This window comes from Callospermophilus lateralis, chromosome 3 (genome assembly GCF_048772815.1).
Source record: "Callospermophilus lateralis isolate mCalLat2 chromosome 3, mCalLat2.hap1, whole genome shotgun sequence".
Lineage (NCBI taxonomy): Eukaryota > Metazoa > Chordata > Mammalia > Rodentia > Sciuridae > Callospermophilus > Callospermophilus lateralis.
In genome coordinates, this window is record NC_135307.1 from 79,212,633 (window position 1) to 79,235,818 (window position 23,186).

At 33.6% G+C, this 23,186-nt stretch overlaps 1 protein-coding gene across 1 annotated transcript; it reads left to right on the plus strand.

Moving 5' to 3' along the window:
- The first annotated feature begins 19,758 nt into the window (after window positions 1-19,758).
- LOC143393919 (olfactory receptor 4N5-like) lies at window positions 19,759-20,685 on the plus strand. Its single transcript, XM_076848420.2, has one exon. It carries the CDS (start codon window positions 19,759-19,761, stop codon window positions 20,683-20,685), a length of 927 nt encoding a protein of 308 aa, XP_076704535.2.
- The last annotated feature ends 2,501 nt before the right edge of the window (window positions 20,686-23,186 follow it).

Genomic DNA, 23,186 nt, shown 5'->3' on the forward strand with positions numbered 1-23,186 from the left:
TAAATTTTTTAAAGAAAGTGGAACAATACTATGCTGTTATATTCCTTGCCTCATAACTCACTGCCAAATATGTATTGCCTTACTTGAAGTTATTATTATATCCAATTTGATAATAAGAAAACAAACCACTGAAATAGGAATTATATTCTTCAAAATAGTACAACTTTAGATTTTTATTTTTCTGGGAAACATCAGATATCAATATGATTTAATAGGCAGCTAACTTATTAAATAATGCTATTTAATAAAATAGATAATGTATTTCTCGCAAAGGTGGTGAATAGATAGCTACGTGTAGATAAAATACTATAAAATATATACTAGTCTAATACAACTTTTAAAATGTTGAAAATGTCATTAATTGTAATCTAGCTTGATCAAAAAAGGTTGTTAAAAATCAATGTAGTCTCCATTGTAAAGCTAAGACACAACTACACATAGATGGTATTAAAGAACTAATGGCCAACTATTGACTTGTCTCTGCCTTTATCTATAGCCTCAATTCTACCACAAGGGAAACCAATTTTAAACACTTCACTGTAATTGTTGTACCATTTAAGTAACATTTTCCTGCTTAATATCTTTAAATCTGTGCGTGACTTTAGAAGGCAAACCTAAGTGGTAACAACTATTTTGATGGATTTCCTAAATTTTCCTTAGGAAGGTTATAAGAACATAAAATCACAGTTTGTATAGTCCTATAATTGACCATCACAAAAATACTCAAGTAGTATATGTTTCCAAATTAAACATTTTCATAACATCAATGTGCCACCCTCTCTTAATTTTATACAATAATCACAGAGACCAAGTTACCTTAATTCTCACTGGTTTCGGTTAGAATCTTAATAAATACCAATCCAGAGGACTTCTTGATATGCATATTCCCTAGACAAAACTCAAACATCCAGTAGGTAGTATTTATTTCCAATATAATAAAATGTTGTTTTTTTTACTCAGGTGGAAGTATTTCTTCATTGGGTACCAAGATTTCGAACTAAAGTGCTCAAATTTTGGGAAATGTGAAATGAATTTTTTTTATAAGTTCAATAAAATGTAACAATGAGAGAATCTACTCCCATTCACACATCTTCATTCCCAAATGGAGGGAATGAAGAGACATAAAGAAAAGACATAAAGGATCTTCAGTATGCCACCCATGATTTAGACAAGCTATTGTGGAATGATCATAAATATATTCAGATTGGTGAATTCTATGGCCATGAGACCAATACTCCATTTGTTGTGCTATAAAATAGATTCTTGGATTAAAATATTTTTTTACAGAGTACTATGACAGAGACTAAGGCATTGCTTAAATTAATAGTTTTGTGCAAGTTAAAATATTATGGTAAGGAATAAAAAGCATATCTAGAATACATATTCACACCATCAAGATAAAAATTTACCTCCTTCTTTATGAAGAATTTCATTATAATTGATCTGCTACTAAGTGACTGACACATTCCCATAAAACAATGCCAAATTAGTGATTCAGAATGAGAAGCCTTTTCAGTAATAACAGGCTAGATCATGCTAGAAAATATAAGCTCCAATTCTAGTAATTTTTTATAGGAACCAATTAAATAAGTTCTCAGGTGGCTGTGAATAGAGACTAGCATACATTGAGTTTGTCATTTGTGTACCTAATTATGAAAGCTAATATGAAATGCTTACCTCTAGCCAAAGTGAACAATTAAATGTACTGTTTCCACTTCTTCAATAGTACTACCTTCTCTACATCACTGTCCTTCAAGACCACAACTACAATACCAACCAAAACTAATGTTTTCTCATAATATTTCTCTTAGCAGTGTTAGCAATATTTTACTTCTATTTTCTTCTAGTTGTTACTTCTAATTTGCTATCTTAAAAATATGTATATTCAGGCTCAAGTTTTAAATTGTCACTCCACTAGTATTAAGGAACACCCTGTTTAGTCAGAGGTATATACTGAGGGACAGAAGGTAATTCAGCAGTGGTGGCTATAGAAAGAGTTGAACCATGAGCAAATGCAACTTAATTATTCCTGTTCATACCTGCTACACTTACTCTCATCGACAATTTTCCACTGGATATTATTACATCTCAATTTTTTTTGGTTAAAGAGTAAGGTTATTTTGTATATAGGCCAAAATAAGTAGCTTAGATCACATAATTTCTTGATGTCCAACTTTATGCATTTGGTATCTATCAAACTCCAAAGGGAGGCTGACTATTGAAAGTTCACAAAATTTACTGGGGTAGTTTATCACCTACAGTCTGGTTCAGGTGTGTCTGTCTTCTAACTATTATACACTATGATTATTCAGAGGAGAAAGGAAAACCTCCATACAGATTCCTGTATTCCTTTCTTAAACCTTCTCCCAACTTTTTATAGGACTATGTGTCTTTATATCATACTTAGAGCATCACACTTGGTACATGAAATATGAAGTCCTCATGGAACACAATGAAACTCACAATGAAAGAGTCAGTCACTGGTAGTCCTAAGTATATAGTCAAATTCAGCAATGTATAATTCTGTAAATGTGGCTGGTAAATCACTCTTTATCATAATGTTTAAAATACAAAAGCATTGATAGTAAGAACAAGTTAATGAAAGCATAATAAAAAAGAAGTAAATTGTGACATTAAAACTATAAGATGTTTTACGTATGCCCATGATAACTACAAAGTGCAAACTTATATATTATCAAAAGTAATGGAGCTAAAGCATACTAGTGCTAAAATAATTTTCAAATAATAAAGGAAAATAAATGAAATAAAGAAAGGGGGAAAAAACCTGCAAAACAGTCAGACATATTTGGATGACATTAAATATTTTTCTATTGATAATTACTTTAAATGTAAATATTTACATTTTTCACTCAAAGACTTAGAATGATGGATAGAGATATAAAAGAAAGAACCAGCTATAGATGCATTTTAACTTTAAGAATTTATATAGACTGACATAAAAATGAAAAGGAAAAGGTAGTCCATGCAAATGGAAATCAAAATATATCAGGGTAGATATATTTATATTAGATGAAATAACATTTAAGTCAAAATGGAAACAGCAAACAAAAATGTCATTCTTCTGAAGAGCATGCAGAGTATTCTCCAGGACAATTTCTAGGTTTGGCCACTAAAGTAAGTCTTAAGAAGAGTGAAATCATATCAAGTTTCTTTTTTGACCAAAATAGTATTATGGTCTGAAAAGATATTATAAGACTACATATTTAAAAAGCAGAGAACTCACAATATGTGGAAATTAAACACCATATTCCTAAGCAATCAATGAGTCAAAGTAAAAATTAAAAAGGGAATTAAAAAAGTCTGAGAAACAAAAATGGAAACACTCCATAGCAAAGCTTATAGGATGAAGAAAAATAAGTTATAACAGGTAATTTTATAGTAATAGTTGCCTACATTCAGGAAAAAAAGAATAATCTCAAATAATCAACCAAACAATACATATGAAGGAACTAATAAAAGAACATAATAAGCCTAAAATTCATAGAAGGATGGAAATAACAAATATTACTGTAAACCTGATCAATTTTGAAGCTAAAAACACAACAAAATACTTTTTTAAAAACAGCCCTCAATTTTTTTTAACAAGTTGAGCCAAGGCAACGATCATTTAAACTAACCAAAGAACAAAAGCGATCATTCAGAAAAATATAACTATAAATTAAAAAATAAACATTATATCCAATATGACAGAAATAGAATAAAGGACTACTATGAGAATTTATACACCAACAAATTGAGATAATCTAGCAAAAATGGATTAATTCCTACAAACATAAGACATCCAGATAGAATCAGAAAGACATAGAAATTCTGAAAGTCTGAATAGGTCAATAACAAGAATTCAAAGTAGTAATCACAAAACCTCTAACATTAAACAAAGCTCAGGTCAGATAGCCTCACAGAAGAATTCTATCAAGTAGCTAATAATAGATCAATACCACAATTGGTGTATGTTTGTGCACGTGTGATGGTGGGAGATGACCTTGGACCTGTACTTGTTAGGTAAGCACTCAACAACTGAGTTAAATACCCATCCAAAAAGTTAAAGTTGTTGCCTTGGCTCATCTTTTTAAAAAACTATCCAAAAATTTGAAGAAAAAGGAATAATTCCAAGTTCATTGAATGAAGCCCAGATTACCCTAACATTGACATGAGGAAACGACAATAAAAAAAGAAAGTTACAGGCCAATATCCCTGATGAAGATGTACCCCATTTTTTTTAACAATATATAAACAAACTAAGTTTAACTGCACATTAAAATGATCATGTACCATGATGAATTGTGCTTTATCCTTGGGATACAAGGATAATTCAACATAGGCAAATCTATGAACAGGAAACATCACTTGTATAGAACAAAAGATAAGGGCATTGGATTATCTCCATAGATGCAGAGAAAAAAAATTGAGAAAATCTATTATGTACTGAAAAAAATTATGTTTTAGAAAAAGAGTGCATCTCAACATAATTAAAGCCATATATGATTGGCCACTGTTAAATTATAATTGACAGATATCAAGCATTAAAACATGAACTATTTTCCTCTACTGTAAGGAGCAAGACAATTCCCGCACTCACCACTTCTATTAAACAGTGTGTCAAACGTGTTCCCAAAGCAATTAGACAAGAAAAGTGAATAAAAATCAGAGAGAAGTAAAATTGTCTCTGTTAGCAGAGCTGATTTTATTTGTAGAAATTCCAAAGAATTAACAAAAACATTTAAACTACAGTAAATTCAGCAAAGTTGCTATATAAATGTACATGCAAAAATGAGATTCATAAAAAATGAGGCACATATCTATCCATTATTGAATTATCAAGAAAGGAAACCACTTTATTTTAAATAGCAATAAAAAATAAAATACATAAAAATAAATTTAATGAAAAAAGAAAAATCTGTACATAGATATGATAAAACATTTATAAAAGAAATCAGAGAAGATACAAATAAATGGACAAGTATCCACTATTTATTGATTGGAAGTTAATAATGCGAAAAATTCACATTACCAAAGCAATCTACAGAGTCAATGCATTTACTATAAATATTCAAATGCATTTTCACATAAATAGAATAAATAATCATAAAGTTTGTACATAATTACAAAAAACCATAACATTTCCATATTGTACAATCATTTTTATATGTAGCTACATCAGATTGTTCATGTTTTGTTGAATGACTTAGTATTTATATTCTTCAATGACTTAGTATTTATATTCATGAAGAATATTAGTTTCTAGCTTTCTTTTCTTATGATTTCATTGTATGGTTTTGGCACCAAGGTTATACTTGCTGCAGAGAATGAGTTTGGAAATTTTCTCATCTTTTTTTGATGTGATTTTATAAAGCATTGACATTGATTCCTCTTTAAATATGTGGTGGAATTCAGCAGTAAATCCACTTGACCTGAGCTTTTATTTCTGGTTTTCCTCAGGAGTAGTTTCTGTTGATTGCTTGATGTTATTCTGAATGTGAAGCCATATTTTTCTTCTTCTCTGTTCTTACACTTTCATATTAAAAATTGGACATTTAGGTAGAGAGAGAAGATGGGAGGGGAGGGGATGGGGGATAGTAGAGGATAGGAAAGGCAGCAGAATACAACATAGTATAGCAATATGTAAAACAGGGGATGTGTAACCGATGTGATGCTGCAATCTGTATACGGGGTAAAAATGGGAGTTCATAACCCACTTGATTCAAAGTGTGAAATATGATATGTCAAGAACTATGTAATGTTTTGAACAACCAACAATAAAAATTAAAGAAAATAAATTGGACATTTAAATGATATGTGATAACTTGAAATTACATTTCCCTTTCACACAGTATATTTGTTGTCCTTTCATTGTTTTTCTTTTCTTGTTGCTTGTTAGTATGTTTCTTTCCTTAACTAATTCTATGTAGTTGGGGATCACTATAGTATGGATTACTGAAGTCTCTGTTCATTTAACTTAATGGTCAGCTATTGATTAGTCAGGTATTTCCATAGAAGGCTTCAACCAATAAGTTTTCCATCATTACTGAGAGACTAAATACATGTGGAGGCACATCCTAAACAATAGTAACACACTGTATGACTCTGCCTTACACTTTAATTCCTGCTTATTCAGGGTCTCAGAAAGCCATTGATAAAATATACAGAAAATTTTGAGAAATCTCTTAAGAAACTAAGAGATCTAATAAAAACATTCAACAAGGTATAAGACATATAAGATCAATATCAATATAAACAAATTTTCTATTATTAACAACAAGCAATATAAAAATAAAGAAAACTATTCCTTTTATAATATCATTAAAATAATAAAACAGGAAGAAGTTTGTTAAAATCTTAAATTTGTACTATAAAAATGACAAATTTAGAAAGAAATTAAAGAGATGAACATTTGTGAACTTAAATATACAATATTGTTAAGATGTGAACATTTTGCAACCTATTCATAAAACTATAAGAGCCAATCTTAGCAAACAGCGAAAAAACTAAAGAGCTCGCATTTAAAACATTCCTATAGCCATCAGGACACCGTTCTAAGCATTGACATTGATTCCTCTTTAAATATATGGTGGAATTTAACAGTAAATCATTTGACCTGAGCTTTTATTTATGGGCTTCCTCAAGAGTGAGGATTAGGTTTTGCTGGTACTTTAGTTATCATCATGCAGAGAGTCAGGCCAGGTCAAAAAGGTCTTCTGTTGTCTGAAACTTCTTTGAGCACAGTGAAGTTCTAATTCTACTGAGGAAGAGATTCTGACAGCCAAAGTTATCAGAGGCATGATCCAAATGTACCCAACACATACTTCAGATTTCTAGTCTGAAGTATCTTCCTTACTCCCAGGAAGCCCACAAATAAAAGCTCAGATCCTTCCTAGCTGTGGATCTGTAGAGTAGAATTGATACTATAAACAATAAACCTTCACACTTACGACCAAATTTTGTTTAATAATGGTGATAAGACAATTGAATGGGGTAAAGAGTAGTCTACCATAAACTACCCTGGGACAACTTTATATCTGCATACAAATAATATGATGTTGAACTTCAAAATTACACTATATATAGATTTATACATAGAAATAAAAGCCAAACAGATGCTTACAAGACCTAAATATGAAGGCTAAAACTATAAAACTCTTACAATCAAATTTAGAAGTAAATCTTCATGAACTGAAGACAGGCAATAATTTCTTAGATAAGATACTAGAAATGAAAGCAACTAAAATATAAATTATATTTTATCAACTGAAAATTACTATGTACTGAAAATAATATCACCATGAAAGAGAGAAAAAAGGATATGGTAATATAAAAAACTAAATAGGAGACAATATTTATAAATTATCTACTTCACAAGATATACAGTCTACATGAGATAAGGAAGTTTTACAATTAATTCTACAATAAAAAGACAAATATACCCAAATAAAACAATTTAAAATGGGCAAAGGATCTAAATAAGTAAGTCTCCAATGATATATACAATGGCCAATTATTACTTGTAAAAACACTAAACATAATTAGTTGTTAGGAAAATAAAATCAAAATCACAATAAGATACCCCTTCCAATCACTAGAATTGTACACTCAAAAATACAGAAAATAGTATGGATCAACAAGGATTTCAATAGAACAATAGGAGCTCTAGTACTTTGCTGGTTGTATAAAATGGTATAGCCATTGCAGAGAACATTTGAAAAGTACCTCAAATGTTAAATATAGAGTTGGCATGTATTACTCATTGCTGTGACAAAATACCTGAGCAAAACAAATTCCAGGGGAAAGATTTATATTGGCTCACAGATTCAGAGGTTTCCATCTATGCTCATCTGTGCATTGTTTTGGCCTGAAAAGAAATGTAGTAGTGATAGCAGAGGAAATCTGCTCACCTCGTGACCGTCAAGAAGCACAGAGAAAGTTGAAGGGGTCAGGACAAAGATCTATCCCCCCAGTGACCTACCTCCTCCAACTAGATGCAAACTCCTACAGTTTTCACGGATTCTGAATAATTCCATGAAATTGTGAATCTATAAATGAATTACTGTGCAAATGAGGTTAGAGCCCATGATCCAAACACCTTCCCACAGGCCCCACCTTTGAAAACTATTATATTGGGTATCAATCTTTCAACACATGAATCTTTGAGGGACATTGCACATCCCAAATACAACAGATTTTATTAGCATTTCCAATAAGGTACCCAAGAAAAATGAAAACATATCCACACACAAACTTGCTCATGAATTCACATATTAACTTTAATCATAAATACTAAGTAAAACAGCACAAATACTTATTACCTGATAAATAAATAAAAAGTATGTTATATCCATACAATGTAATATTACTTGCATAAAATCAAATACTGATACATGATAAAACATGGCTGAATCAGAAAAGTGTCAGAAGAAGCCAGTCACAAAAGACCATATTTTGCACGATTCCATTTATGTGAAATGTCCAGAATAAATAAATTATCAAAAATAGAATGTAGATTAACGGTTACAGACATATTTAGGTTGGCCTGGTGATTTTAGTATTGATTCACATTGCAGCATGCATCCATACGTGATGCCAAATAGAATCTCATTTAACTAATGTATAACATTAGGAGAGTATCTACTAAAATAAATGTGGATTTTTTTGATGGGGATTCAGAAAAAAATGTATAACTAGATGCCATTCTTTGTTTAAAACTGTGAATAAAATAAGCAATAAATAATTGTACATATATATAGGTCAATTTTTTGGGATGGTAATTCTATCTCAACAAGATTATTAAAAACAATCCAATCAATTCATGGGAGGAGTACCCCATGGATCTTGCAAGTACATGAAAGCTAGTTCTTGCAATTGCTTTAGTATACAGTGTCTTTACTCTTTCATGGAACCTAATAAATCTCAGGTTTTGCTAGTACTTTAGTTATCATCATGCAGAGAGTCAGACCAGGTCAAAAAGGTCTTCTGTTGCTTGAAGCTTCTTTGAGCACAGTGAAGTTCTAATTCTACTAAGGAAGGGAATCTTCCAGCCAAAGTCATCAGAAGCATCATCCATGTGTACCCAACATATACTTCAGATTTCTAGGTTTTCCCTGCCCATGTCCTGATCTGAGCATAACACATATACCTTGACCAAATATCTAAATATTTCTGGAACTCTGTTATTGCATTATATATTTGGTGTATTGCTTCTAAATAACTGTCCCTTAACCACAGGAAATAAGTGTCTCTTTGTAAACTACCAGAGATTGCCTTTGGTCCAAACACTGGACCTTTCACTACTTGTTTGTGGCCTTCTTCTCACTATTTCTCTACAGGGCATCAATATAGTTTAGCAGTGAGCAAACAGCTCCACCTTGCAAAAACCTCTCCCTCAATCTTTAAACATCCAAATCTATCCCCTGCAGAGGTATTCTTTTCCAAAAGAATGTTTCTCTAAGGGAGACCATTCTGGGAAATTCAGCAAGACTCTAAGTTTCAAAAAAAATAAAAAAGTAAAAAAATAAAAATAAATAAATAAATTAAAGAATATGACTTTTTTTTTTTGCCCACCAGTGAAATTTTTAGCAATTGGGAATCTATCTTCTTTCAGGGCTGGGGTCCCATCTACTCCATGGAATTAAGTCCTGTTTGCCCACCAGGTTACTGAGTGACACACCTACTAATTCCCATTTTACCAACTGCTTTCCAGAGCATTTGTGCTACCTTGGCTCATCTGGAAGTTGACAGTAATGTGGGTTAAAGTATATTCACATAGTGAAATATAACCCATCAAGACAAACAGAACTGAAATATGAAAATGGAAACATCTCTAAAACAGTATTTATGCTAGGCAGAAGACACTTAAAATAAAAGAGTAAATCCTATGAAAATTCTAATAGTAATTCAAGAATGGCCAAAACTAATTATATTTACTGATAAAAATGAGAAACATTTTTATCATGTCATTTTATCATATCATATTTTAACATGTTTCTGGTGATATGACTGCAAAGTGGTCCAAGAAAATATTTAAAATCGAGATAAATATTTTGTAGTTTGATTAATGTATAAAATAAAAAAACCTTGAATCTACGTATTTAAGATTAGTGCACTTTAATATTTGTAAATTATTTCTCATATGGTGAAAGACATTAAAACATACTAGCAAAAAAAAAAAAGAATAGAAAATCAACACATAACAAGGTTTAAAATAGTATTCAGGGCAGTACATTTTAAAAGTACTGGCAGTAAACAAGAAAATTTTGGCACATTGTGTAAAAGACATTAATTATTAAAGAGTAGCATTTCTTTGTGTTTCTTTGCCAGACACCTATTTTGCATCCCTCCTGGGGTAGTTTCTAGCTAGCTCAACATTCTGATAGCCAAGGTTTAATTATATTCTCCCAGGCCAAAGTAGCCCTAGGGGAAAGCAAATCTAGATTGGCTGGGCTTAATAGACATTTTGCTATTTATTTGTTTTTCTTAATCTTCTCTTTTTTTGCTTTATTTTTCACTTTGTCTCTAATTTTGTCTCTTGTTAAAATTAAACTAGCAATGCAGTATAATAAATATCCTCTCCTTTTCTTTCCTCTAAGATTTCAACAAATGACTTTATAATTTAGACCACACTTTGAGACAAGTGTCCTCTAGTCTATATCTGTGTAGAAACATCAATTTTCCATTCAAACTGAGAGAACCAGCAAAGTTACAGATTTTTTTCTGTGGCTATATAGAGCTGCACTCTCCTTATTTGATTAGATAATATGTCTAGCTAATTAGAAAAATGGATTTCTACCACAATTTCATTATAAATGAACCAATTAAATGGATAACAGAAACAATCCCAGAAGTTCTGTTTGTCTAAAGATACTCTAACAATTAATTTAGAACTAAGTTTACAACTCAGGGTTCAATATGGAATTGTGGTAGATGTGGTTCTTTCTTTTAAATTGAGTTAGATGAGATAACTTCCTTCCTAAATACTACAGTGACTTTTATTTTAAGAATTCTAAGCCAGGTGTTTACTCATGGCTCTTGTATCTTGAATAGAGCTCTCTTTACCTGGACATACTAAAGAAATAAATTTTTTCATAGGATCAAACATCCTTCTAAAAAGTAAATATATATATTCACACCACTTTAATATATATATTAAACTGAGAAGGAAGAAAAGGTATATACACATACATAAGAATAGTAAGCAATGGAGCACATTTTATACCTTTTGTCTCATTACCTCAATGTCACACCTCCACATGTAATGGAACTGGATGCTTACTCATTCTGTCACCCCATGTTTTTTAAAAAATAAGCTCAATGTCAGTATGAAAGAGATCATGACCTGATGGTGAAGCTTAGATATGGTATTGCCACACAGCAGTGTTTTCCTAGAACATTTTATCCTAGACTAAACAAAACAAACAAATGATAATTGTATAGCAGTGAAATATGGCTAACTTCAAAATCACATGTGAATTTGGGAACTAAAGTAGAAGGAAAGTTCCATATTTTCTCTGATATAAGGAGGCTGATTCATAGTGGGGTTGGGAGGGGAAGCATGTGAAGATTAGATGAACTCTAGATAGGGCAAAGGGGAGGAAGGGGAAGGATGCAAAAAAGATGGTGGAATGAGATGGATATCATTTCCCTAAGTACATGTATGAAGACACGAATGGTGTGAATATAGTTTGTATACAAACAGAGATATGAAAAATGTGCTCTATATGTGTAATTATAATGCATTCTGCTGCCATATGTAACAAATTAGAATGAAAAATAAATTAAATTAAATTAAAAGTTTCAGAAAGCATAGACCTAACCTGAACCACGGAGGACATGGCATTTGTTGGTAAAAGTGTTAGGTAAGAGCTCAGGGACACCAAAATGGTAGAGAGAAGGTATTAGAAAGAAGCTGCTGTAAGATGAGAGAAGGAAAGTTGTCTGATCCCTGTTTACAATAAATCCCATTACCATGGCAACTCCCTCCACTGAGGACATCACCATGACAATTCCCACCACTGAGGACTTATGACCTTGACAACTCCCCCTACAAGTTGAAATTTAAAATGACCAATGAAAGTAAATTGGGCAGTATTCTAATTAGGTTTTCTAATCTAACCAGTGGTGTTGGGGACTAAAAATTATACTCATCAGGAATCATAAAATTACCAATGGGAGAAAATAGGGTAAGGTTTTCAATCAAGTCCATATAGGAAAGAGAACCCCAAAGTTCGGGATTTATGACCTTAATTTCCACACATTGAGCCTTGAGCCTCTCTTTCTTGCTTGGCCCCCTCTTTTCTACCTAACAAAGTGCTATACTCTGTTACTTCTGTGTGTCTCACTTAATTCTTTGTTCCGGACACCAAGGACCTGGACTTTCACTGGACATCACAACAGTAACAAAAAGGTGAAATTGGAGAACATGATGCTAAGTCAAATAAACCAGAATCAAAATGTCAAGGATTAAATGTATTCACTCAAAGTGGAAGCAAAAGCAAAATCATCAAGAAACTCCCATCTAAAGGATTTTGAGTTTTCTCTATACAGAAAATATAAAGGCTTGAAGAGATAAATGTTTAACCTGATTTAAGCATTAGGGAATATACACATCTATCAGATGTTACATGGTATTCCATTCATATGTACAATGTTATATTTTATATACTGGTTAGTTGACAAATGGTATTACATCAAATGTAAAAGCTTCTGAAGCACCACAAAGAGAATAATAGAATGAAGAGACTACTTAAAAATGTGAGAAAATCTTTGGCAGCTATTTATCTGTCAGAGAATTAATATCTATAATATATGAAGAACACAAACATCAATAAAATAAGCTTTTCAATTAAAAATAGGCAAATTACTTGAGTAGACACTTCTCAAAAGAACTAAAAACAGCCAGTAAATATGTGAAAAAAAAGCCAGGCATGGTAGCGCAAGCCTCTAATCCCAGTGACTCAGGAGACTAAAGCAAGAATATCAGTAATTCAAAGCCAGACTCAAGAAAGGCGAGGTACTTAGCAACTCAGCGAGACCCTGTCTCTAAATAAAATACAAAATAGGGCTGGGGATATGACTCAGTGGCTGAGTGTCGGAAGCCATTCTCACACGTGACTGGGTGACTCCCGGTTAGGGTCTGAGGCGCTCTGGCTGTGTCGGAGCTTTCCCGGCCCTCTCCTGTTGAGAGAACCTGTCCGTGTGGGGGTGTAACTGACCACTGACCCCGGAGGCCCAATCACTGACCCTGACCTTGGAGTGCGGCCCCCCCTTCAACCTTCATTGGATGGAATTATCCCCTGAATTTCTTGCTCCCCAATAAAAGGCTACTCCCTGGCGTGCTCTCTCTCTCTCTCTCCTGCTAGCCCTGAGTAATCCTTGCTGCCCTGCGGGCGGTTAGAGGAGGGAACCAGAGAGGGGAGCCGTCTCAGACCTGGTCATAGAAAAAAGGTAACTGAGTCTGTGTGTTTATTTCGATCTCGCTAGCTAACTTTTATGCCAAGAACCTCATTAATGAAACCATTGCGCTGGCCACATGGTAAAGCTGAGTGCCCCTGAGTTTAATCTCTGTACCAAAAAAATTATATATATAAAAATATATATAATGTGTGTGTGTGAGTGACAGAAAGAGAGAGAGAGAGAGAGAGAGAGAGAGAGAGAGAGAGAGAGAGAGAGAGAAATGTGCCAAATCTTTAACCATCAAGGATATGGAAGCTAAAGCTAAAATGTCATTTCATCTCACACCATGCAGAATGACTATCATCAAAACAAACAAACAAACAAACAAACAAGCAAAAAATCCCCAAGAATACAGAAAATAATAGATGCTTTGAAGGATGTGAACAAGAAGAAATACACTGTTTCTTGGAAAGTGAATTAATTCAGCTGCAATGGAAGGGTTTAGAGCTTCCTCAAAAATCTAAAAATGGTAGTTTCATATAATCCATTTATCCAATTCTTAGGTATATATCCTTAGGAAATGTATTCAGAGATACCTACAGACCCAGTGTTTATAGCAACACTGGTGACAAACTATTGCCAATAAATAAAATATGCAACCATTTTATGGACCCATTAACAGCTGAATGGATAAAGGGAATGTGGTCTTTGTCATGGAATGTGATTCAGCCATAAAACAGAATGTCATCCTACCATCTCTAGTAAAATGAATGAAACCTGAGGGCACTGTGTTAAACCAAGCAAGGCACACAGACGAGTATAGTTTATTTTGTCTCATATGTAGACATAAAAACTGAAAATAGGAGAGGAATGATTAGCAATTAATAAGGAGGCAAAAGGAAGGAAGCAGAGGGATGAGAGGAGAGAGTAGAAGAGTGGATAGACATGATCAATAGTCAATGTAGATCATGTGTAGAAATACCCAATAAATATCGCTAATGAGTATCATTAATATGTCTTGATAATTGTAAAAAGTAATTTCAAAAATCTTATACACAAATGCACACTAAATTATATCTTTATAATGTTATAAAATGGCCTAACATGAAAAAACTTCTTAGAAGTAGTAGATTATTTTGGACTAGTAAAGATCTAAAATAATGCTTTTAAATAATTTTAATGTACTAAGAAGTGAGTGCCAAAGAAAGACTGTAATTATATAAAAAAGGAAATAAAATCTCCACAAAAATCCAAAATTAAGTGAAAGACTTTGTCTTTCCAAGGATGCTCCCCGGCTCCCTCTCCCTTTCTCTTCCAGTTCCTTCCCCTCTGTCTCCATGACTTTGTTCACCCATCTCTTTGGGCATTATAATTCTTTCTTTTCATCTTTGCTTCTGCATTTTCATATGTATTTTTATTTATTTGTTTCTTCTCTGCTTTCTTTTCCAGATACCTAATATCTTTATATCTGAAGATCTACTCTACAGATATATTTTCATGAAGGATTACTTATGCATGTTCAAAGTTATTAGCAGCATAGACTCTAATAGGAAAGAAGCCCCAACAAATATTATCTTCCTCCCTTTACCTCTTTTATTCACTTTTCATCATCTCCTATTGCCTTTCTGTCTGAACTTGAGAGTTTGAATGAAAGAATACTTGATTGAATATTGCATTTACTTTGCAAAATTAAAGTTCCTTATTTTAGTTTTAATGTTATTCAGAATAATGTCATGGTTCATTTTTATGTATAAGAAAAACTAGGCAAATTTTTGAATGATTAACTATTTTCTTTATTTAATGATCTTTAAATAGAATGTAAAAAAGCACATTTAAAAAATGTATAATTATCAATACAAAATGTGCAATAGATTATTATTTTATTTGAGAGGACAAAGACCTAAAGGCATTGATCTCCAAGACACCATGAAGGTCTTTAGTTAAGCATAGTTATTTCTGACAATTTATTAGAAACCTAATATATTCTCTTCATCGTACTCTTTCGCATCAAAAATAGGCAGATACTATGATATTTATTATTGATTCAGGACCACTATTAACTTCCTAGATAAGATCTATGACTTCTCATTCCATCTATGAGTTATGTATCTAAAATAACCTGTCTGAGCTTACTGCTTTCATTATGCCCAATTAACATCTGTTCTCTTATCACTGTCACTAATAAAATGTCAAATATTATAGAAATACATGTATATTTGTGTTTGTAGCAGCACAATTACAATGGCCCAGTTATGGAACCAGCCTAGATATTCATGAATATATGAATAGATGAAGAAAATATGGCATATATACACAATGGAGTTCTATTTATTATAAAGAAAAACAAAATATGTAATTTATAGGAAAATATATAGAAATAGAGAGCATAATGTTGAGTGAAATAACTCAGACCCAAAGTCAACAGTCTAATGTTATCTCTCACATATGGATACATGAAAGAAAAATGAAAGAAAACAAATCTTACAACACAATAAGAAAAAAACAGTAGAGTGGAGGAGGATCAGAGGTGTAATAACTACAGGGAAAGGGGAGGTCTAGGAAATGAAATTGACCACAATATGTAATGTACATGTAGAAATACATCATAATGAAACCCACTATTTGTATATAATTAGAAACTAATTTAAAAAAGAAGAGAGAAAACATGAATGTGGGAGCTTTAACCGGCACGTGCTTTGATTATTTAATATCAAGCATGTTCTTGTTATTTTCCTTGAATGCTTCTAGGTGGCATTCCAGTAATTCCCACTGGTAGTACTCTACAGGAGGAAAGTCTTTATAAAACCCAGAGCACATTCTGTATTGCATCATAAACCAGAACTGCATATATCAGAATCTGTGATGTACAAACATTAGAACATATATTTAAGGAAAACCTTTAGAATATCCCATTGACTTCCCCTTCAGCACATAGAAAAGGAGAGCTATTTGAGAGTAGCATAGGGTACCTACAAGGTAAAACTTGTCATTTGTATTTGAAATAGAAAGAAGAATTGCAAAAAATCATGCATTTATCAGGGATGTATGCTGCCTTCAATTTCATGAGAACAGAATAATGCTGCAGAAATAGAATAAAGGTGAGCACTTTCTATCCTGACCCTGAAATGAAGCCCCTTTGACATTTGATTCCTACCATTATTTGAAAGAGACTAAAATAAGGGGAAATTCCAAGAGCTTTGGGAGATTAACCATTTGGATATTAATTTGGGTGTAATACAAATGATTGATTCCAACCTTCCCACCCCCAGAAACAAAGGTAAAGTGGAAAAAGGAATAAGAAATCCCAATCAGTCAGAAAGTATAGGCAGAGTCTCAAGACAAACTTCATTGACTTCACAAGCATGAAACAGGTATGCATATCTAGCTGACATGCTCTGCCTGTGTATCTTCAATGCCAGAGGAGTTTTGTGTCAGGTAAAATGACAAGGAAGGCTAGAGGTGGTGAAAGCCTTTGGCCTCCTCTTTAGCCTACACTAACAGCACTTCTTTGTCTTCCCTGCCTGAACACTTCACTTGAACCTGAGACACACTCTTGTGCAGGAACTCACTTTGTGCAGAGGAATATTCATCTCAGACACAGCTGTCCTCAGTTTCTGTAATAAGCACAATTTGAGACAGTCTGGAACAGAGTACAGAAATGAGACTCGAAGAGGGCAGGAAGTGAACCAAAGACTTGGGGTGATATGGAATTCCATCTGTTGGGTGACAGGGAATAGACACAGTAGAAAATGAAAAAGAAAGAGTAAGAGAAACTGCGACTATCAGGTGCTACCTGTGTCTTGGCATCCTGAACCTGAAGAAGCACAGGTGCCCAACCCAGGGGTGCAGTGGATGCACCAGATGTAAGTATAGGAGGGGAACTTCCAGGCTCAGTGTTGTGGGAGCAGATTCTGCAGATGGCGTGAGGTGTGGATATGGAGGTCAACTGGGTTGAGTGGGTTGGTTCAGAGAAAGGAGTCCTCAGCTACTTCTAAGGACATCAAAGACATTTTGTTGTATTTCAGATCTCTTAGACTCACTATTTTTGTGCTAATGCATGTGGGATGATGTGTTTTTTGTGTTCACATATGTGCTCCTGTATTTTAACTACTTCTTCTATAACATTTAATGATAGTTATAAATGTTACTAATCACATACAACAAATGTTTGGATATTTCCTCACAGGTGTGCTGTAAAATGCAATGCATTGCCTAAGTTTCATGAGTTCTCTAGGGACCTTTAAGGCTGATGTTTCTTTATTCCTTACCTTTCTTTTTTCTGTCTATAACTCCTCTAAATAGTGTGTCATTGATAATTTATGTCACGTTTCCATTAGTATTCCTCCCCCATATTCACTTATACTATTGCAAAATATTGATATAATCAGCACATCACAAAATTCAAAAATTAAAATGCATAATTTAATCATGTTGAATGTATTCACAAAACTGTTCAAGAATCAGCATGATATAATTCTAGAATCTTTTTGTCAGGAACATTGTGTTAATTTTCGCCTTATCTCAAGCCCTAGGAAATCACTGTTACACTCTCAGCCTGTAAGAGTTTCTTTGGACATTTTACATAGCTATTTTTTGTTGCCTCCTTTCCCACGTATAATGTTTTTGAGGTTCTTTCCTATTGTAACATGTACCAATATTTCACTTTTTTTGCCATGTTGCATTCCTCTATATCCACAGCACTTTTGAAAAGTATTACATATACATGAAAATAAACCCTAATATCTGAATATTTCACATTACAGTAATTTTTCCTAATCAGTGGTCATGTCTTTTATATAAACCAACAGTGAACTATGTAGTCTCACAATATTAATTTTTTATTTGTAAAACGTTTTTACAATAAACTAACACAAATGTATGATTTAAAAAAAAATCAGTAGTAACAGAAATTCCACAGAGTTTAACACTCCAACAGGTTATTTGGTTACTTTCCCCATTCCAGAATGAACACATTCTATTTGGAGACTAGTACACAGACTAAATAATAATTCTAAGTTTCTCCAAAATGAGTAGAACTCTTATTTAGACAAAGTTTTAGACATAAAAGAAGGTTTGGGATGGGGTAGGGGTTATTAGGGATTGAACTCAGGGGCCCTCTATCAATTAGCCACATCCTCAGTTCTATTTTGCATATTATTTGGAGACAGGGTCTCAATGAGTTGCTTAGTGCCTAACCAAAGGCAGTTGCTGAGGCTGGCTGTGAACTTGCATTTCTCTTGCCTCAGCCTCCTGAGATTTTGGGATTACAGGCAAACTACATCATACCCAGCAAAAAGAGAAATTATCAAGGCAAGCAATGTCATGATTTGTCATTTAATGCCTTCATAAAATAGTGCCAATAAATGAACCACTAATACTTTCCTAATCAAATACACACCCACTTTACCACTGGCTAATGAGACCAAAGAAGTAAATACATAGCAAATTAAAAATCAACTGCAAATAATTTTAATTATCTCTTAAATTTGTAATATTATATGTTGTATATGGCAAATTTAAGCTGAATTCTAATTATATTAGTTGGGACAGTCAAAATCTTTTGGTAACATGAAAAAATATCTGAGAGAAGGATATCATTTGACTAACCTTCTAACATTTGGAGAAGCAGATTTTAGGTATATGGTAAACAAATAAAACTTGCTACTAATTAGAATTCAAAAAGAGGATAGAGTACATATATAAGATTGGCACCGAATCATGGATATAACCATGTAATTTGTCCTACTCAAAATAATACCTCTAAGTCATGTCAAATGTACAGATCTTGTTTGAGAGCCTGACGACCACCTTAGATTGAGAATTCACAAAGCTATCCATGCAGAGCATGACATCAGAAATATCATTGCAATTCAGAAAACAAACAGAAAGGTAATAAGCAGGAATTCAGGCTTCTGTGTGTCAATAAGGAGAAGGGACCCAGACTTGGCCCATATTCTGACAATTAGAAATAATGAATTACTATTAACAACAATGATAAGTCACCAATAACCCCAAAACAGACAATCTTGCTAAAGGTTATGTTGTGTGTTAGTGAGGATATTCCCAATAATTGTGAGCAAAATAGCTTTGAGTCCTACAGAAGCACAGTTATATAGAAACTCAAGGTTAAATGGGAATGAAAGTGTAGTTAGAAGACCTGAGTCTTGGTGAGGAATGAGTAGAATGAAAGAAGGGTAAACTCAGGGTTCACAGGAATTATGGGGCATAAGTTGCTTTCAGCTATGCTAATTTGGGATGTATCAAATATTGTTTTTACTAGGAGAGGATCTTTGAGCAGAAAAAGGTTGGTCATAACAGGTAACAATTCGCTTTTGTGATTCTCCGAATTAGGAAGTAATGGACACAGGAAACAGCACAGTGGTGACAGAATTCATCCTCCTTGGTTTGACCCAATCTCAAGATGCCCAAATCCTGCTCTTTGTGCTAGTCTCAGTGTTCTACCTCATAATCCTCCCTGGCAATGTTCTTATCATTCTTACTATAAGATCAGATCCTGGACTTAATGCTCCCCTCTATTTCTTCTTGGGAAACTTGGCCTTCCTGGATGCCTCCTACTCCTTCATTGTGTCTCCCAGGATGCTGGTGGACTTCCTCTCTGAGAAGAAGGTGATCTCCTACAATTGCTGCATCACCCAGCTGTTTTTCTTGCACTTCCTTGGTGTAGGGGAAATGTTCCTCCTTGTTATCATGGCCTTTGACCGCTACATTGCCATATGTCGGCCTCTACACTATGCAACAGTCATGAGCCCCAGGGTCTGCTATGCATTGCTGTTGGCTCTGTGGCTTGGGGCCTTTGCCCATGCCATTGTGCAAGTGGCCCTTATCCTGCACTTGCCCTTCTGTGGCCCAAACCAGCTGGACAACTTCTTCTGTGATGTGCCACAGGTCATCAAGCTGGCCTGCACTGACACCTATGTGGTGGAGCTCCTGATGGTCTCCAACAATGGCCTGCTCACCCTGCTGTGCTTCCTGGGCCTTCTGGCCTCCTATGCTGTCATCCTCTGCAGAGTAAAGGGGCACTCCTCAGAAGGGAAGAGCAAGGCTATCTCCACTTGCACCACCCACATTATCATTGTGTTCCTCATGTTTGGACCTGCCATTTTTATCTACACCCGCCCCTTCCGGGTTTTCCCAGTTGACAAAGTGGTTGCTCTCTTTCATACAGTCATCTTTCCTTTGCTGAACCCTGTAATTTATACACTTCGCAACCAGGAAGTTAAAACTTCCATGATAAAGCTGTTAAGACAGCATAGGGTGTTCTAAATGGAGTAGAAAAATGAGCAAATCAAGAAAGTAGAAAGTCCAATCCAAATAATACAAATTATTGCTTCATGTACTGAATAAGTGAGTCATTTAGTATACAAACTATTATGAATCACTTCCAATTTTCAGGCTCTGTTTAAAGTATATGAATGAGATAAACAACTTTCCAGGTGTCTTAGGTTACATTCACGTGAATAAATGCAGGTGTACTAAGGTTTGATTGGGGAGGTACTAAATACCTTAATTTTTGTAGTCAAGTAAGATATTCTGACACAAACCTGGTGGACTTTTGAGGTTCAGCTGATGCAAGATGATCTGAAAGAAGTAACCACACAATTACCTGAGATATTCTAGGCAGAAAGGATGACTAATACAAGGATCCACAATTTTATAAGTTTGGTACATTTGAAGACCACAAAGAAGAACAATGTCGCTTAGTGGAGTTGAAGAATTTGAAAGTAGAAAGAATTGAAAGAGGAGAGGTTGCAGGTAAAACTCTCCTGAAGTATTTTAAGCAATGGAAAGAAGTTCATGCCATTTAAACTTTAAGTGAGGCCATAAAAGGAATTAAACTGGAGAATAAGTATTAATATTTTCACCTAAGGCAAGAGCCTCAAGATTCTGGAGGAATTCTATGGGAAATAAAATATTATTAAGTAGAAAAAATTCATGTTGTTAAGTAATTTTAATGGTACCTTAATTAGTTATTTTTTCCTAAATTTGGGGAATGTTGTGATCTCCTTTACTGTTGTTGTTAATCTTGGAGAGGAACTTGAGTTCCTTCAAATGATTTCATCCTGAATGCAATTATGTTAGTTATTTGGTGTATTAATCTTCATTTAGTTATGGATGATTAACCACTCCAATTTCTTTGTCTATTTATTTGTTTGCTTGGATGGGGGTAATACCAGGTATCATGTATTTTTAAAATAGTTGAATGGGCTGTAAAACAGGCTGTGAATTTGGAATGCAGTAGTATATATTAAAATGTTAACAGCAAATCCAGTCCCCTCATAGCAATTATTGATATGGGGAATAGAAAGTTATTTTTCTATTGCAGTCTACAAGAACACAGAACTGAAACTGTGTGCAATACTCAGGAAAATAGCTTAGAGCTTCTCTAGCACTAGTAGATATCCCCATTTAAAATGGAAACCTTATATTCTTTAGTCCCTAGGCCACTTCCCTGATTTCTGAATTTAAGACTTACATAAATCAATCATAATTTTAATTTTTCTTGCCTCTGAAGAGGACAAATATAGAAATAAGTAGGCTGGAAATCAACTTAAACCCACAGTCTTCTTTAGAAGATAAAGGAGGGCTTTCTAAACCATGACACTACTGATATTTATAGCCCAACAATTCTTTGTTGTGAAGTGCTTCCCTGTACGTTGTAGATTGCTGTGAAGCATCCCTGACCTCTTCTTGATGCCAATACCCACTCCTCACTTTTAATAATGACAACTATCTCCATGTATTGCCTATGTCCCTTGGAGGTAATGTTTGCCCACACTTAACTCCATGGGTTAAGGAGAATAGTGTGCTGTGTGTAGATCTTATAGTAATATGGCCAATCTTATTTTGCAGTGAGTATATGATCTGGAGCCTAGGCAACTTATTATTTTTAATAAACTATACTCATAATATAATAAAAATCATTGGAATATATGAGTATGCTATCTAAACATAAGAAAAAAATCACTTGCCTGTACACTGAGACTATCCAGAGTAGAAACATAAATAATAATATTAAAATAACAATGATAACTATGTTCAAGATAGCAGAAAATAATGTATAATAAGTAGATAAAAATTTAAACAGAAAATTAGAATTCACAAAAAAATCAAATAAAATTCTATTAATTAAAAATTGTGAAAATAAGAATCATCATGAGTTTAAAATTGGAGTAAACACAGGAAAATACTAAAGAGTTAGCAAGAAATAAAGTGAATAAAAAATTTCAAATGAAATGCAAATTGGATAAAAGGGAAAATAAGGAAAGTGTATTAGAATTATGTAAGATACATGGAAATGTCCTACCTATGTGTAGTGGACATCCAAGTAGTGTGGGAAAAAGAGAAACTGGGATGTAATATTTGCAGAGAGCTTCTACAAAGTGATAAAGGGCATCAACATGGACCACATGGACCACAAGTCTTTGGTTCATAAGCAGAATAAAGAATTGAGAAAGAAGACCGAAACACATGAATGTAAAGCAGATAAAAGTCAATGATACAGAGACTCTTAGAAGCTGCTGATAGAAGGAAGCACATATTGACTTGAAAGGATGAACAGTAAGGACAGCTTTTCCCCATAAAACAAACATGGAAATCAGAGTACAATGATACCTCGAAATTGCTGAAAGATGACAAAACAAGTCAAATAATTTTTATGAGATTAAAAAATCCATTTAAATGAAGAAGAGAGAAAGACATTTTCAGACAGAATCAGAAAATCTGTTGCCTGAGAATTTGTATTAAATCAGTATTAGGAGTAGTTC

Bases quoted from the DNA above. Each gene is read 5' to 3' on its own strand.
- LOC143393919 (XM_076848420.2), top strand. From the start codon at position 19,759: ATGGACACAGGAAACAGCACAGTGGTGACAGAATTCATCCTCCTTGGT.